General features: G+C 36.3%; 1 protein-coding gene across 1 annotated transcript in view; it reads left to right on the top strand.

Annotated features, from left to right (window-relative positions):
- UBR3 (ubiquitin protein ligase E3 component n-recognin 3) overlaps positions 1 to 17,944 on the top strand; it is a 123,787-nt gene that overhangs the window by 13,917 nt on the left and 91,926 nt on the right. The window contains exons 2-7 of the mRNA XM_067299089.1: positions 1,452 to 1,591; positions 1,997 to 2,155; positions 3,962 to 4,105; positions 4,702 to 4,751; positions 9,359 to 9,425; positions 13,491 to 13,621. Coding sequence (XP_067155190.1) covers positions 1,452 to 1,591; positions 1,997 to 2,155; positions 3,962 to 4,105; positions 4,702 to 4,751; positions 9,359 to 9,425; positions 13,491 to 13,621 — 691 coding nt within the window. The remainder of the gene's footprint in view (positions 1 to 1,451; positions 1,592 to 1,996; positions 2,156 to 3,961; positions 4,106 to 4,701; positions 4,752 to 9,358; positions 9,426 to 13,490; positions 13,622 to 17,944) is intronic.

Below are 17,944 nucleotides of genomic sequence, written 5' to 3'. Positions count from 1 at the left end.
GTATGCAGATGAGTCAAAAATAAATGCTCTCTCTCTTTTTTTTTTTTTTCTTTAAACTTCCCTTTTGTGCATTAAATAACAGAAAGTTGACAGACTTCACGGAATTCTTTTCTCTCAGGCACTTTTTCCCCCAGAGGTGGATAGGCTGTATAGACAAACTGCAAATCATCCAGCTAGTACCAGCCTTCTTTACCTTTTCTTAATAAAGTGTCACCTGTGTGTATTAAAGGAGAAGCTCTTAGTCGTTAGTCTTGTGAAGATGCTGGCTATATTTTGAAAACAGTGGACTGGTGGAGGTGCTGTTTTAATCACTGGACTTGCATACTCTTTACAGGTTTTTTTGGTCCTAAATTCTTGCTTTGTGAGCTGTATTTTTCTTTTATTTCCTTCTTCTGTTGAAGGTGATACTTTAATGATACTCAAGGAAGAAAGGCTTACACTGTAGAAAATAACAGGTTTCTTCTGGAAGATGTGGTATAGCAAATACAGTGATGGCATGAATAAACTTAGCAAATAATTTTCATATGCAGAGAAAGCCATCTGTCAGAGATATTGAATCCAGTTCTGAATCTTTATGTTGAAAAATTAATAGTTAATGGTAAAATACAGTGACTCTTCCCAGTAAAATATAGTGACTCTTACTTTATTCCTTGTTAGCTTCTTTTTTGACATGGGTAAATAAGCCTTTGATGTTAATAAATGCCCTTTCTAAAAATAGTTTGGGAGCAGGAAAGAATTCAGTGGCTCTTGAATCAGGCTCATGTTAAGTCAGTGGGAAATCATTCTATCTGCTCTAGTGGGGTTTGGCTCAAGCTCATGTCATTTTGTATTAGCCAAGCCTTAACTACTGTCATACATGAATTCACCAAAGAATAAATGTTTTCTTTTATTTTTAAGTGAAGTGCTTCACACAATTTTTGTAGGGTGTTTCTATTATCCTTTTATAAGTTAATCTTGGTTGCTATATGTTTGAAATAGATATTGATCCTGCAAACTCTTATGCTTTTGGAAGTTGTTTTTACTAGTGTTAGAAGACTTAATTCTCTGAATAAGGACTTGAAGAATCAAGCCCAGCTCTGACTATCTCAGAGGGAAAAACTGTTTTAGTTGGATATTTCCGATTGGATTGTTTAGAAATTGGGAGGTACATCTTACTGAAGAGAAATTTTTCTAATTGTTCTACGGAAGATGCTTCTAACATGTATGGAAAGAAATTGTGATGTTAGATAGTTCTAATGTTGGGAGGGAAAAAAATGTCAACTTTATAATTTGCTGGACTCAGAAGCAAGATTGATTTGAACATAGTAATTGGAATTTCAGAATACCATCACCACACCACCTTTAATGTAAAAGTATATATTCTCTGAAAAATGAAAAAGATAATTTTTTCTTAGTATATGTTAACTCTGCTGAACTGTGCTTGGCTAACATTTTTCTCGTCTCTTTTGCAGGTTTTGTAAAAGACACCGGATTAAGTCAAATTCAAATGTTCCATGTGTCCCGAAAGACTTGTTGATGATGTCAGAATTAGTTCTTCCACAGTTCATCTTTAGTCTTATTCAGCACTTAAGAGAGGGATATAATGAGCCTGGTATGTTTAAAATTTGTATGTCTCTAACATATCTTACCATGCTTATCATTTGCTTTGCAATCTGTGAAGACACTGTACATGAATATAGGCATGCTATCTGTAGTTGAATGCATATAGTATGAATCTCTTGCATATAGTATGAATCTCATGGATCTTTTCCTAACCAAGTTACTGCCTGGGTAGAATATTTGATTATGTTCTCTGCTGAAGAGCTTCTTAACATGAAATATGTTTTAAAGTTACCTAATACTGTGTTGAGCTCTTCCAGAAAATGAAATGAGGGTTAATTTAAAACTTGTGCATGTCAATTTTAGAGCATTTATAAATTAATTTCTGCCTTGTGAAGCTCTTGAACAAATTACATTACATTTACACCAGAAATTCTTGTTATGTGATTTTTTTCAGCTCTTGATCTGCCGTCAGAGAAGGACCTTCATAAAATCCTTCAGGTTTTGGAGCCTCATGTTTCCTTTCTAGAAGACTTGACCAAAATGGGAGGAGCAATGCGATCAGTTCTTACCCAGGTTTTGACTAGCCAACAGTTCTACAAAGATCTTAGCTCTGGTATGTTTGTGTTATTTCTAATAATTAAATGTTGAAATTATGAAGACTTCTGAAGAAGCAAAAGTTATGTTTATCAGTTGAGTACTGCGTGTTTTTATATGACTTCTCAAAACCCAGAAGAATACATGTTTTTAAGGATTTTTTTTGTTGTTGATTGGGAGTGGGGAGTGGGATTCAAGAGCTGCTAGGAAGATTCCTTGATAAAACCCATGGAACAGAGCTCTTATGTGTCCCAAATAACTTTATAAAGATACATCGTTTCAATATGAATTTTTATAATAGATCCATTCTTTTTAAAGTTAAGTGAACTTGGCAACCTAGTGCTGAAATAAGATGTATTAAGCTTATTCGAAGTGGAACTTGTCTAATTTATTTGAGAATCTGATCTCGCACAGGTTACTGGAGGAGACCTTCTGAATGGCAAAACACTATAGTCTGTTCTGCACTTCTGTTCAAATCTTTTTTTCTCTTTTTCTTAAAAGAAAACAAAAAGCTCCTCTGAAACAATTATTTGTTCCATTCTCTACCAAGTCGCAATGAATCCAGAAGTGTTGGGCAGTCACACTTATGAAAAACTGGTATAAATTAACTCTATCTTGTTTTCATGTGATCCGAAGCCCTCGTTGTTGAGTCTTGTGCATACTTCCTATGCATAGGTGTGGAACAAATAGGAGTTAGTGTAGTTTTAAGTTCTGCCTTGGCACCAGTTAGTTGAAGAGGCAATCTCCAAGACAGTGATCTTTATTTGAAAGGAGAAATGCTTAGGAATGCTGCTGCAGGGACAGTCATCTTTACCCTGTTTCCTTTCTCTTTGTCTCCCCTGAAAGTTTTCAGATCCATGTTTAATAACATTTGAATGGGAAAAGTTCAATGGCTTCTCTTTTCCTATGCGTGATGGGTTTCCTGAGATAAAAAAAGTGGGACAGGATGGAAAATAAGGCATCCTTATTTGGATTTTTGGAATGGGAAGTATGCTTCTCTGAGTAGGTACAGTTTCTGGGTAGGAAAAGCAAAAAAGGGCATTCTAGAGCAAAACTTGCACTTCTAACTTTGTGAAAGGTGCACAGCTGAAAGGATGCTGACATCTTCTTCCTGTTTTCTTTTTTCTTCCTTAAACACCTGCAATGATTTGCTCTTCTAAAGTTTTATCTTTTCGTTATGGGAGATTTTTTTTTTTTTCCAATCCATTTCTTTGTGAACATTTTATTTCCCAAGTATGAAGTGTGACTTTCAGTCAGCAGACAGTTGAAGTGATGAAATCTTTAGGGATAGTCTTGGCTAATTGCAGCTACCAGAACTTGATTTTTAAAAGGAAAAATTGCAAACAAATCATTATTGGATTTCCTTTTTTTTTCCTTGGAAATTTAGGTTTCTGTCCCTTAAAATTTAGGCTTTCTGAGTTTAACCTCTTTATTGATCAATTTAATTACGGATTCTTTTATTTTCATTGTTTTGAAGTTTCAAGACAACTCCCATTTTGCTGTAGTGTTATGATGGCAGTGCTGGTAAAATAGAAATGAAGTGCATCACGTAGAAATGAAGAACACAGGTTGATTTGGAGGGGAAAAATTAAAAAGCTTTCTAGTCTTTTGGATTTCAGTTCTTCAGCTGAAAAACTTTTTTTAGTTTGTACTTCCTATAATTGTATAGCTTATTAAAGCGTTGTGGACCATTTTTAGATTGCTTAATCCTGTAAAACAAATTTTGAGAAAGAGTTACTGCATAGAGCCTTTTGTATAGAATATTAAGTACACAAACCAGGTAGCTGTTGTTATACTTTAATGCTGTTTTAAATATGTATTCAAGGTGTTGGAGAGAATGCATGTGCAAAGACAAGTCATGAAAAGTACCTCATAGCTTTGAAAGGCTCCGGACTGGCATTTCCTGAGGATAAACTTGCATGTGGTATGCAGGAACAAGGAGCTGGAACTAGCGCATTAGCAGTTCAAGGTTTGTGTAGAAAAATATTTTAAGTAAAGACTTGATTATTTCTATTTTTTAGATAAACCCTTCTTTTATTTTTTAAAATCCAACCTCAGTGAAATTTATAGAATTACTTCTTGTATTTGGTCCACCACCAAATTACAGGACTCATTTTAATTCTGTCAGCAGAGCTAAACATACTTGCTTTTGGTTGCTAAAATACTATGTATCATTAAGGGTTAGTGGAATTTGAGTAGGCAAGATGTAATTGCTCGTAGTGGAATTTTGTCACTGCAACTAAGTTAAGCCACCTGTTACTGCAATAGTGCTGTGGATTTTTTGATCTCCAAAGGCTGTCAAATAGTTTTGCTATCTCTGAAAGACTGTGTTTCCATTAACTCAGTACATTAAAGTTCTGCAATGGAACGTATTTCTAAATCTCAAATTTTGTGGTCTTAGTAGTGCTTGGAAATCTTACTCCAACTTCTCAGTCCAGTGCTGTGTATCTTTTAAGAAAGTTAATGCAGTATTTCATTTCATACTGGTTCATTAAATCTCATAAAATATTCTCTTTTCAGTATAAGACTTATGAAAGGAATCTCTGAATTTTTTTATTTCAAAAGGTTTAGCAGGTGCTACAGCAACATCAGGACAAGGGAATTCTTCAGATGAGGTGAGACTGTTTTTAAAGAATATGATGAACTGCAACAGAATATTAAATGGAGAGAATGCTTGCAGCCAAATACTGCAAACTTTTGCTCTTCTATTTACCAAATATTCTCTTCATTTTAATACTTAGAAATAATGGAGATTTAAAGGAACAGATCTCATGCCTTTGATTTACTAAGGATCTCTTGAAAAATCCTTGGTTTTGCTAACATTGTTTCAGTTCAGCTTATATAACCAATGCAGAAGAAACTTGTGTAGGTAGTTCAAAAGTTGCTATCAAGTAAATTGGTCTTGATTAAAGCAAGCTTAAATCATGTGATGCCTGAGAATGGTGTTAGCAGTTTTTGACACTTGAGAATCCAGCTGAACTGGTGATAGCAGCAGTGAGAATTTCTCTGTAGATAAATTCCCATGTGTAGACTTGATCTTATTTACCAAACATATTGAGTGGGAGTAAAAAGGAGAGAATCTACTTCTAGCGTTAGCTATAATAAACAAAGGAATTTAATGAGGAAAGTTAAAGGCTGGTAGAGTTACTTCATCAATTTGTTCTCATTTTATTGCAATATTATTTAACAACCTAATTTAAATTAGTAAGCCTTAGCAGCCATTCAGATTGACTCTTAAATGTATGGTAGGATAGTATAAGAGACTTTAAAATAATGTAAAATATAATCTTGCATAGGATGTTTGTTTATATTGAATTCTGTGTGAACAAATATTGAAGTAAAAACAATTATTGTTTGTGTATGTCCAAAACAACTTGTATCACGTTTGCCTCTGTCACCAGCACAACAGCATCTGTTATGCTCTCAGCAGCGCTATTTATAATTTGGCATTTTTCAAAGTATTGCTTGTTGGTTTTTTTTCACCATCACTTGACAAAAAAACCCACCAAAACATAAAAAAACATAAAAAGTGCTAGCAGTGTCACTGTTAAGGCCCATGAATGAAGAAAGTAATTCAAGTTCATCTTAATAATTGTAGGTATTATTTTAATTAAAGTTAAAATGACTCAGAGAACTTGTTTATGATTTGCCCCTAGAAGAGACAGGGAGAGGGGAGTAAGCTGAAGCTGTTAAGAGTTTGAAGAGAGATCAGCTGGGAGTGACATTTCCTTTGGCAAAGATGTCTAAGGTGGAGATAGGAGCAGAGATGTACTTTAGGGAGATGGAATTTTTTTTACCAGGATAAGTTTCAAGGAAAAGGTATTTTATGAGTAGATTAGGCAGCAGTTGCACTCTAGCTTGTCAGTTAGGGATGTCTTTTCTAGAGAGATTTTTCTTTTTGTTCTCCAGGATATAAATATAAATAGCTTTATATTACATGTAGGTATTTTATTATGTTACCACGGATGTGATTTTTCTAAATTGAGATTCTGCATATACTCATATACTTGGGATCAATTTTAAGATGTTAATTCATTATTTGGATACATTGTAATAAAAAGAAAAAGAGAGAGACCCTGTTTTGAGATCTTTTTTCAGAAAACTTTAAAGAAGAATAAGGAGGTAACATGGCAGGTAAAGCAATAAGTACTAAAAACGTAGATGCTCTGTAGTATATATTTGCATGTGTGAATTTTCCTTTCATGTCTTTGATCAAATCAGATTGATACAATATGGGATGCAATTAGAATAATGTCAAGAGTTTCTTAATCTTCTTTAGGAAATCGAAAAAAAACAAAGAATGAGAGGGTCTTTTGTAAATGTGGCACTGGAATTCCACACTGGTAAATCTCAGTTATCAGTGTCTCCAAAAGATTTTTTTTTTATTACTAGTGTTTTTTAATCTTGGTCTGCTTGGCCAATATGAGTTGCTGAAAAGAAAGTGCAGTCTTTTCATCCAAAAGCCAAAAAAAACCCCCTGAGCAAGTGGAAGACTGAAATGCTATTAGAGAAATGAGGAAGAAGTTTCACGGTTTTATGACTTCTCCTCCTCTCTCCATCCCAGTAAGCAACAGAGGATATTTACAGCCTTTTTTATGCCTTCTTATACTCTCTCATAGGAGTGTAAAACTTGTAAGTAATGTGACAAGAGTACACTCTTAACAGGGTTTTCTTCCTCTGGTATTTAGGATGAATCTAGAAAGGCTAGTGTTCTTTTTTTAATGGGTGACTCTTAAAGGTAGCGTTGTTTCACAGATGAGAGCACTTTACCTAGGCTGGAAATTAAACGTTACTTCTGAAAGGAGCTGAATAGCTTGTCTAGCATAGTTCAGTATTTAGCTTCACTTCTGCAATAGTAGATGGTTCAAAGCAAAAAAAATGAATCTGAGGGATGGATATATCCTGAATTGCCTTTTTTTTTTTTTTTTTCCCTGAAACAGTATGAACTCATTTGTGCTTTATTTCTCAAAAGCTTTGTCTTCCATTCAGTAATGTTTTGGAGAGAACTGATCATTAGTTTCCTGTATGAGTTCTTTCCCCTCATGTCTGTCTTTGAGCAAAAGGCAAGAAGGACAGCTCTAAGTCTGTCCTATTTAAGAAATTACTGTGTTACAGGGAATCAATAAAACTCAGTCCGTGAATATTTTGACCACATTGAACGATAAAGTTTTTTGTATTGAATGTCTCAATAGTTTAATGAGCACTCAAATTCCTTATTACTTAGTTATATAAAGTTACTGACTCCAGTTGCTCTTTAATGTACTAGTAGTACAAAAATCAGACCACTCTATCTATAAAATGGTATCTAATTTTTTTTTATAAAACTTAATATCTGAATTTAGGACAGAAGTGGCTCACTTTAGTCATATTAATAAATATTCTGTTATGTAAAGTAAATCCAGGTGGCTCTCTGCTTTTATTTAGGTGTATTTACAGAGCATTATCAAATGGGTAAAAATAAGATGTTCCACGTTTGCTTGCTCATAGCCTTATTCTTAATCCCTGGGCTTGGGGGATGCAGTGTGACCTATCATTCGCTATCTCATGGCTGTTAAAACTTCTGCACTTGACATTAAGGTTTAGTCCAAACTTACTGCAGCACTGGAAACCCAATATTTAACATGACTGAGAAAAAACATCTTTCAAGACAGCTTTTCTCATCAAGTCACTCATAGCTTTCCTTCCTTTTAGTGAAGTCTCTTCAAAAGTTGCAATGAAGACTGCTATATGTTTAAAATTTTCTCCTGTTATAGAAGAGGACATCTATATTGTTTGTCAGAGCAAACACATTACTCGAAGCTTGCAGCTTTCTAATTAAGTGCCCCTCTGGCACCTCTCTAGCTTCACTGAGGTCACTGAATTGGTCTGAAGACCTCTAGCTGCCACCTCTCTAGCAACAGGAGTCTAGATTTTTCTTCTTTAGGAGACCTAGGTTGCAGGCTCCTGCAGTTCCTCCTGCAGTTAGGAGCAGACTCCTGCTATGTCAGCAGGTCTGTTTTGTTTTTGGTTTTTTTTTTTGGTCTGGAGTATTCTGTCCTCTGGAGAGGGAGTGAGCAGTGATGACATCCTGAGACCTGACTGACTCCTGGTTAAAGGGCAAGAGTAGCATGTGTTCACAGAGACCACAGGAGACCAAGCAGTTCATGTGCATGTCCATCTCAAAAGTGAGCCACAAAATTTTCATGTGAAAATATTGAAAAGGTGAAGGAGGTTTTGACCTTTCATTAATGTGATACTTTCGGTCAATCCTTAGATAAAATATGAATAATCCTTCTCCCTAAGGAAGGACAGTCATTTTTTGAGTTCCAGGTCCTTAATCATTCCTCTTGAAGTTTGGAGCTAAAGTACAGGAGGAAGATATTGATTACTTCCTTGTTTTTAACTGTAGGTATCTACATTATCTCTCACTTTATTAGGTCCTGTTCTTTATTTCACCCTTTCATTAGGAGTGCCATTGTTAGTAAAGATGCATGCAACATTTAATACAGTCCTCTAATATCACATTCTTTTCTAACACCCAGTGTTGGCTTTTGTGAAGTGGTGGTGATGACGTTTTTAACTTGCAATGCATTTTAGAAGTTTTGCTTTCTTGTTTGTAGAGTGCCTTGAGAGCTTCAGATGACAATTGCCCATATAAAGTGTTTCCATTATTTTGTAGGGAACTTTTTATTAGAATTGGCCTCTTAAAGCTGTCAAAAATTTATTTTATTCTTCAATTCAAACTTTTCTACTACGTTGATTAGAAATTGTTTACCAATTGTCTGTGTTGCCATCTTGATTGTTAGCCAATGAGTTGGCAGACTTAAAAAAATATATATATATTTTTTAGGAAAAAAAAATCCTACAGATGAATAAAGTGAAACCTTGGATTTGCAACCTTTAGAAATTTTATAATGATAAACATTTTTCTAGCAATCAGTTTCAGAAATCAGAGCAGCTAACTGACAAAATTAATTAATTAGATGAAGATGTCTGAACTTGCAGATGATAATGCTGCCTGTAGGGGTAAGCCAGCAATTTAGAAAACTGTGTTTTTCTAATGAGTTGTACTGAGTCCATGGTTCCTGTAAACAGCTAAAGTATTTTCTGGTAAGAGAGTATATTCAGGGACTTTGTGTTTTAGCTTGATAGTTGAACCAGAATTTTGAGAGCATTACAGTCTCTTAGCAATAAAATTCTAAATATACAGTTATCAATTTTTTAAACTCTTCCCCTACCCCAGGAGGACCAGGATGGTAGCCAAGGTGTGGGCAAGCGCAAGAGGGTGAAACTAAGCAGCACCACCAAAGGTATTTATAAAGCACTGATCTGAGTTTATCATATTTGCTTTATGTCTATCTTAAGAAGTATCTAGGAGTATTCTTTCATTTCCCAAGCACTGTGGTGCTGCATGTGACACAGGTATTAAACCTAGCAAAGTCTATGAAAAATAGAAAGTGAAACCGTGCTATTGGCAACTGTCATTTCACATGGGAGTTAGTACCACTGCCTGGGTCTTTGACCAGTAATTTTGTCACCTTCATGTTGCAAGTCAGCCTCTAACAAATCATTCCATTTTCCCTGTGGCAGGCAAGATTGCAATAAAGCTTGGCCATCAGGTTTTTGACATACTTGTTCCTGAGAATTTTTATTTGTTATGCCATTGTACAACGTAATTGTGCTCTCAGCCAGGCAAGAATGCTTCTCTCTACTTCTGGTTGGTCTTTTCCACACTGTTCTTCTAGTGACCATTTATTAAAAAAAAAGATATTTGGATGAAGTCTCCTTTGAAACCACTCTATTATTTTCCTAGATTAAAATTAATCCTCTCTGCAATTTCTGTCCCAACACAATCAGCTCTCACATTGAGGTTAGTGCAAGTTTTAATTGAAGAATGACCGTAGGTTAGTGATATGGTAGCCTGATCCTGTACTTTTCCTTGATGTGTTTTTGTGCTAGAAAGGTGTTTAATAATATTTAAATTTCTGATACTAAATTAAAAATACCCTTTTTTAAAAAAAAGTCAGAGTATGAGGAGGCTGACTTAGGAAGCACAAAGTAATTGCAAGCTTTGAGAAAGGAACGTTTGGGTGTAAAATAGTGGTGAAAGCTGGAATAACATTTCTGGAAGGGCTTTGAAGTCAATGTTTGGGACTTGAATTTGATTGCAAAAGCACATGAAGTCAGTAAAAAGGTAAGAAGGTGTTGTGAGGAGTATGGGAAAGGAAATTTGATTATTTCTAATATTTTCAGATTGAAGAAAAGAGAGACTGGGAAACTGGAAAAGTAGAGAACTAATATTTTGTCAATCCTGTTGTTAAGAGGTGATCTTACAAATGATGTGCAAAAGTTTGTGAAGGGTCTGAAGACAGCGATACTTTGGCTTCTATACACCACACCCATAAATGTGTATATGTGTAGGGATAAAAAAGAGTGAGAGACACTCAGAATGAGCCAGAGCTGTGACAGAGAATAGTAATGCTGTGAAAAAGGTGATAGTTTGGGAGAAATGCAGAAGATTTGTTTGCATACAAAGAAAGCTCTCTTAGTTCAATTTTGGAGAGTGTCAGCATGCCCAGAAGATAAGTTAGAGACAGCTAATGCAAGAAAAAATGCAGTTTTTCTGATGTATAGTAACAGATTATGGGAAGTGGGAAGGGAGGAAGCACAGGATTAGAAGCTACCAAGTCTGAAAACCCATATCAGCAGTGGCATTTCAGGAGAAGTGATTCTTGAATTCAACCTTTCATTTCCCCCCAGGATTGTAGTCTTCCCCCTCTGAGGCATCCCAACATGGACTGTGCTCATGATGTTGATAGCTCCTAATAGCTCCTGATTTTCAGCCCCAGAGGAGGGAGTCTGTCAGTGGGGGAAGGGTAAGTATCTGTTTTTATTAAATATTGAATAGTTTTCTGAAGTTTTCAGTATTCATATTTTATGTCCAATAGGGTATAAAATAAGAGTATGAAAAGAAAATTTTAGAAAACTGAGTATTGAATAAAAACAGATTTACCTTTTCCGTATAAACAGACTCCCTGTCCTATCCTAGGTGTTAAGTGGTACTGTGTTCACAGGGGGCTACTTACACGCTGGGGAGACTTTGGAATGCTAGGACTAATATTCCAGGAAGATGTTTAAAACAAGCTATGGGATCTTTTGTAGCGATGGGAAAGAATAAAAGGTTTCTTTAAAGAACTGACAGTTTTTATGCTGAGGCGTTGCTGATACGGGTGTGGGACTGAGTATTGAGAGACTTTATTGTTACTCTGTTTTAAAACCTTCATCCTGCATCCATCTAAAATACCTGATATCTAAGACAATTTCAAACCCACGGGCACTATTTTCTTATTTGTTAACAGAGATTTAAAATCACACAATGCTTTTCACAAGAGTGGGAGCAATTAGCCCCAGTGTTTTTGACAAATTTTCCAAGTTGGGTAAGAGCATTCTGCCTACTTAAATTCTCTAGCAGTTATAACTGGATCTGTATTCTTCTGTCCCTGCCTGAAATTGCTGTATAAAGAAGTTATTACACACTATTCAACTGTGATAATACATGTCAGAAAGCTGTGCTTCAGTGACAGATAAGGTGTGCGTCGCTGGTCTTCATGCCTGGTGTTCACGCTAAGGGGCCTTTGGAATGTACCTAGACCTGTACCCTCTCTCCTGGGGACAGAGGACTTGAGCCTGCATAGCTGCCAAACTTTCATGGGCAGTATGCTCACAAACATAATTTCTTAACAAGAGTTGAGGAAGAGAATATAAAAGATCATCATGTTTGCTGTAGTAGGTGATGTGTAACTTTTTATGAAATATTTTGAAGTTAGAATGTCTTTCATGACTCGGTGAAGGTAATCTTTTTTTTTATTTCAACAGTAATAGAATATGTTGAATAAAATACATTCTTTGTGTGGGTTGCTAGAGTCTCTTCTTGAGGAGATCCTTAAAATTTAAATTATTCTCTATTTCTTATGATATTTAGCAATTCCTGAGATATTTTGGAGTAATTGGTCACTTGACAGTGGAACTCTGGCCCCTGGTAATGGTGGAAAATGAAGGTGATTCCTGCTTCGCCAGCAGGCACAAAGCCATCCAGTGCAGTCCTTAAAGCTGTCATACCTCAGCAAAGAAGAGTCTTCGAGGCCAGATGTCCAGATTCAGCATTCCTGAATCTGTGCGAATGGGAGCACTTCATACCTTAGCCCTGTGCCTTCCCTTCACCTTACCTTAATATAATGTCTTGTGTGTTGGGGTGTATCCTCAGGTCTATCTGATTTCTACAGGTAAAGGAGCATTATTATTTTCCATAGTCCTTATATATTGTAGGAGTGAACGAGGCCTGTTGTAGCTTTAAATCAAAAGTCATAAACCTTTTGAAGGACGATGGTAAAGGGGCTATGTGTTTTAATAGCTTTTAAGTGGAGTTAACATAATTTATGCTCTAGCAAGTGATAACTTCATAAACAGTGTAATCTAGCATAGGTCAGCGTTTGTGCAGCTTTGCAGTGAAGTGGGTTAGGACACTGATCTGGTTGAAAACTCAGCTGACAAAATGGAAAGGAGGCTCCGTTCCTGACCAGGTTCCCACATGGATGTACAAATGATACTGCCAGCGTGAAGGAAGGGGCAAAGCGAGTGACCAGGGCTGCATGGGGAAGGATGGGACTGTCTCTTCTGATACCAGCTAGAACTAGCCTGATATCTGATCATGAGGGTATGGTGATTTTTACATTATTAAAAAAAAAAAAAAAAAAGTAGACAGAGGAAGGAGATGTTTTTATCAGTCTTTGAATTGAGAGCTGTATATACCTTGAAAAATTAATGCATATATTGCTTTAAAAATAAAAATAGCTCACACATTATTCTATTTAGCTTGTTTAGAGTTTTGCGCGCAGAACATAAATGCTGTTAGATGATAAAACTCATCACTTACCATAAATTGTACTTTGCTATTTTGCTGTTTTCTTTTCTGCTAAATAATGGTGTGCATTATTAATAGTTTTCCTCAGTTAAGTGGCTGTGTATATAATGTGTAAATTGTGCTTCATTAAAATCAGGGGCGATATTACAGTAAGGTAATAAGGTTCAATGCAATTGGTGAAGATGGGGTTCTGTGTGGTAGAATTGTACTGAAAACTCCCATTGACTTCTCTGGGCAACCTTTTTTTTATTATTACCAACTCTGACCCTGTGCAGTGTTGGCCATGCTTAGTTTTCCCCGTATTTTTGAAAAAATACTATTATTTGTAAAATGCACTGAGGTGTTCCTAAATTTTTGTTACTGAGTTTTATATAAGATATTGCACTGCATTATAGTTATTATTATTTAAAATAATTATGACATTACACATCCCTTCCTCCAACTTTTTATACAGATCAATCTATCATGGATGTTTTGAAGCATAAATGTTTTCTAGAAGAATTGTTATTTTGGACAATAAAATATGAATTTCCACAAAAGATGGTGACTTTCTTACTGAACATGCTGCCAGATCAAGATTATAAGGTACTTGTTTTACTTCACTGAAACTTTAAAATCTTTCCGTATTCACATATTTAGTGTATATTATGCCTTTTGTGAGACCACCTATGTTTATATCTGAATAATAAGCAGTAAAATAATACAGATCTCTTCATAGCATGACACCTTGTTTTGAGTGTTTTGTTAGAAAGCCTTAAAGTGTAAAAAGAGTACAAGGGTATGAAAAGAGATGTGGAAAAAACAAGATAATTTGGGAGCTGCAGTATTAATTTTGTTCGAATGTTTTATTTTCTTCCTTTTTGGCTGTTAGTGAATATTTGCATATGTTGAATTTTTTTGTTTTGGTTTACTTTGTAAATTGAGTTTTTTCAGTTAAAACATGTGCATCAACACTAAGTAATTCCATGGTGTGATATGACTGGTAAATTATTGGGGTGACTTCATTCCTGTTGCAGTTGTTCCTAGTAGGCAGTAGTTTCACCAAGTAGGCCATTACACTATGAATTTTCTGGCTGCAGCTATGCCCTAGATGATTTTGGCAGCCTTCCAGCTGCCTACTTAGAGTTTTGCACTTGTCCATACCAAATGTCTACTGGCCTGGAGTCGTGGAGACTGGGATGTCATCTTCCTGTTTTAAATCTTGGTGTGCAGCCAGGTTTGGTTGTTTGCTCTACATGTTCTGGGACCTAGCATACATAGCAATCAGGCTTAACATTTTGCTCTGATCACATGTCATACCTTTGAGCTGCGCTAATGTCTTGGACCTTCTCGTTCCCTGCTGGGAGGCAAAGATCAAGAAACCTTGAAGTCCAGACATGGAGATTTCTTTCAAAAATTGCGATTTATAATGGGGCAGCCCTGTATTTGCGCCGTCTTAAAACAGTGCGGTATGAAAGCAAAGGATATGAAGATATCTTGCAAGAAAATGAATGATAAAATATGGGTCTTCAGCAGTGCTCTGTCCATGTCAAGGCAAGTCGGACAGCATTTTCATTTGGAATACCAGCATAGATTGATCTTGGTCTCCGATTCAGCTAATACATGAGGAAACGTGAAGACTTCTTGCCTGATGATCACTTGCCATGAAGCTAGAATTCTTTTCAATATTTGAGACCACATGGATGTGCAGTTCTCTGACTCTGTTGTCAGCTAAACTCCTGCCTCTGAACTACCAGCAGCACAGCAGAGGAATCTGGTAAGCGTTGCTGCATTTGCCTTTATTCTATACCACATAATAGCAACAACTTTTAATGATCTTGGGATCTTTTTTCTTTTAGCTACAAGCCACAATCTCAGGTGGCTTCCTTCACTGGGTTCACAATCTTCCCGCATTGCATGCTCAGAATGGAGACCATGGTATACTTGGTTTCTGTGCTGGCAGCTTTCTTTGCCTGGAAGCAGTCATCTTCTACCTGCTGTACTGTATGTTCAGACTAAAATGAAGGATTATTTAAATATTCCTTTTGTTTTGTTAGCAAGTTCATATTACATTTGATTAAACAGCCAATTCAATTCCTACGTATAAACTTTATTAGCACAAATCCTAGATATCTGTAATCTTTTAAGAACTGGCTTTCTGTTTTAATTGCTGTGATCTTCTAAAAGGTGCTTTGCAGCAGGAAGCAAACCCAGAGCAGGGAATATATCACACAGCAATACTAGGAAGGCAGCAACACTATTTTCTTTGCACCTGTGCTTTATTGCAAAACTGCACGAATGATGCGTTTTAAACATATCTACAAGGAATGTGGCTAATTTACAGGAAGTGGCTCTTGCCTTTTGCAGGTGCACAGAGAGGAGGTACAGTTTGGGATGAATAGGAAAAATGTTTTATCTTTCAAGCTGCCACTGAACCTTTATGAAGCGTTTATGCTGTTTAATCATGACAAACAGTAGGAATGCCTGTAGAGATGTAAATTGTTCCACGTGATCTTTCTGCTGCTTTCTCCCATCCCATCTACACCACATGTACTGTCTTTTCATTTTCCTTCCACTGCTCTTGTGCCAGCTTGTCTGATTCTTGATGAGCTGATTGAGCTCACTGAACGGGCAGAATCTCTTTGCTAGGTTAATTTTCTGATGAGGTGGGTGAACTAACCAGACAGTTGGGCAAGAGCTGGCTATCTGTACAGTGCTTCGAGTTTGCTGAAATCTCTGGCCTCTAGCATAAACATAGCACAGCAGACTCTCAGTCCACCATGCCATGGTTGATGCAGTCAGTGAGCCAGCAGCAATCTGTTACACAAATTTCTGTTAAAATGGAAAAAAGAGCTTCTCTTTGGGGATTCCTAGTATTGGGAAGAGAAGATAAGAATGGTGGGCTAAAACACTGTGTTATCTCATCCCTCCCCTCCACCTCTGCATGTGAAAGAGAAGTAACAACAAACAATATTGTCTTTGCCTTACAGGATCTGTGCCTGAGGTATCCCTTCAAGCACTCTCCCATAACAGAAGTTTGGAAGACATACAAGTGAAGACAAAGAAAAAAGCAGAGAAACTTACTGGAGCCTCCAAGAAATTAGGTGTTTTGGTGTGAATGAGTTTTCTGCAAGAAGAAAAAAGGCCAGAGAAGTAGGGCCTCTATGTGACCAAGGAGAAGGCAAAGAAGGGGAGTTGGCTGTAACCAGAAGACTGATGGAGAGATGTAAATCATTCAAGAGCAGAGACTTGCTATGATCTGGAAAAATGAAAGTTAACAGAGAAATACAAAAACATCTGATAAAGATAATGAATCAACAAACATAATTATCAGAAATGCCGCACATCTTCAGTCATGTCCCGTAGTGAAGGCTGAGACAATGATTAGAGCAACAGGACTTCACTGACCCCTGGATATGCTGTTCTACAAATTCTGTAGACTGGTTTTTCTATTGGAAACTTTATTTTAGCACAACTTTCTCCTGACCCAACTATCTTTTTCCTTGCAATGAAAACATAAACATGTGAGAGGCAAATTCCTCTCTAACTCAAAGATGGGGTTGATGTCAGGCTCCTACAGGTTCTGAGATTGTTGAGTGGCCACCAAGAGGAAAGGCCAGATGAAAGAGGTGACCTTGTTTTGTAGTAGGCTAGAAATTTAGCAACTGCACAAAATCTTAGACAATAAGTCAGTGAAGGTCATTAAATTGAAAACATGTGCCTGGATGTAAATGGCTGGAAGCTGAGCAAGTATTTGGAAAGACATATTGTATCATATCTGTATTCTTGCTCCATTCTATATTTTCCCCTCAATATCTGTCTGGCTGCTCACAGACAGGATGCTGGACAGTGTGAACCAGTCTGACCCGCTCTGGCTGTTCTTATATATTAGCTGCAGTTTAGCACAGTATTTCAGCACTTATACTTCTGGGATTGAGTTTCATTTCCTCCTCTCAAAATTGGAGAGGGTTGTATTTGTTTAACTTAGGAATGAAGGTTTCTGAATGGATAAAGCTTATGCCTTTTCTTTATTTAATCATATTACAGAATCTATGTCTTTGCTGTATGTTGATAGCAAATCTATGTTACTTTCAGAAATTTGTTGTGGTACATGAGTGAGGTACAAAAAGATTTGATGTGTGCTGATTTAGGGGAAAATTTTTCAAAAATTGCCTTTGGAGAAAGACCATGTTTTCACAATCAACTTGAATTCAGAGTGCTTTGTAAAACAAATAAAACACAGTACCTACATTGTAGAACCTAACAATCCTGTTTAAACATAATATGATGTGAAGAAGTAATGTGCTGGAAGATGAAAACTGTGAAATTATTTTGTCAAGCTGCATGTTGTATTTTAGTGTTGCTGGAGTCTAGTACTAACATAGGTTTTAAAATAGTACTAGTAAAATTAATGTACTAACTTCTTAAAATATCAAATGTATCATTTGTTTCTGAAGCTTAACATTAATAGTGTAAATGTTTTGGTGTTGATTATAAATGTCATTGCCAGTGATTACAGTTGTATCAAGCTTTAATTTAAATGAAATTATGTGATAGGTTGTTCTGGCTTGGAGTGCTAGAATGATATTATAACAACTCTGTATAAGTTAAGCAATATGTTGTGAATACATTCTTGCCAAAGAGACCGTAGCTGAAAATAATTACCATTATGCCAGGTGCTGTACATAGAAGAAATTTTTAATTATCATACAGATGTCCACCATCTTGGACTAGCCAAAGCAGGGTGACTTAAACAATATTGTACTGTTTCCTACAGTGACCCTTCTTCACCGCTTCTCCCCTCTCCCCCCAGTACATTTTTTGTGTATCAGCAACTTGTTTATTTTTGACGGTATTTGCTGGAACAAGCCATCTTTGTGACCAACCACAGCATTACAGTATCATGATATTTTGGGGAATATTTTCTAA

Source organism: Apteryx mantelli, chromosome 6 (genome assembly GCF_036417845.1).
Source record: "Apteryx mantelli isolate bAptMan1 chromosome 6, bAptMan1.hap1, whole genome shotgun sequence".
NCBI lineage: Eukaryota > Metazoa > Chordata > Aves > Apterygiformes > Apterygidae > Apteryx > Apteryx mantelli.
The sequence above is the reverse complement of the archived record's forward strand: the minus strand, read 5'-3'. Positions and strand labels throughout refer to the sequence as shown.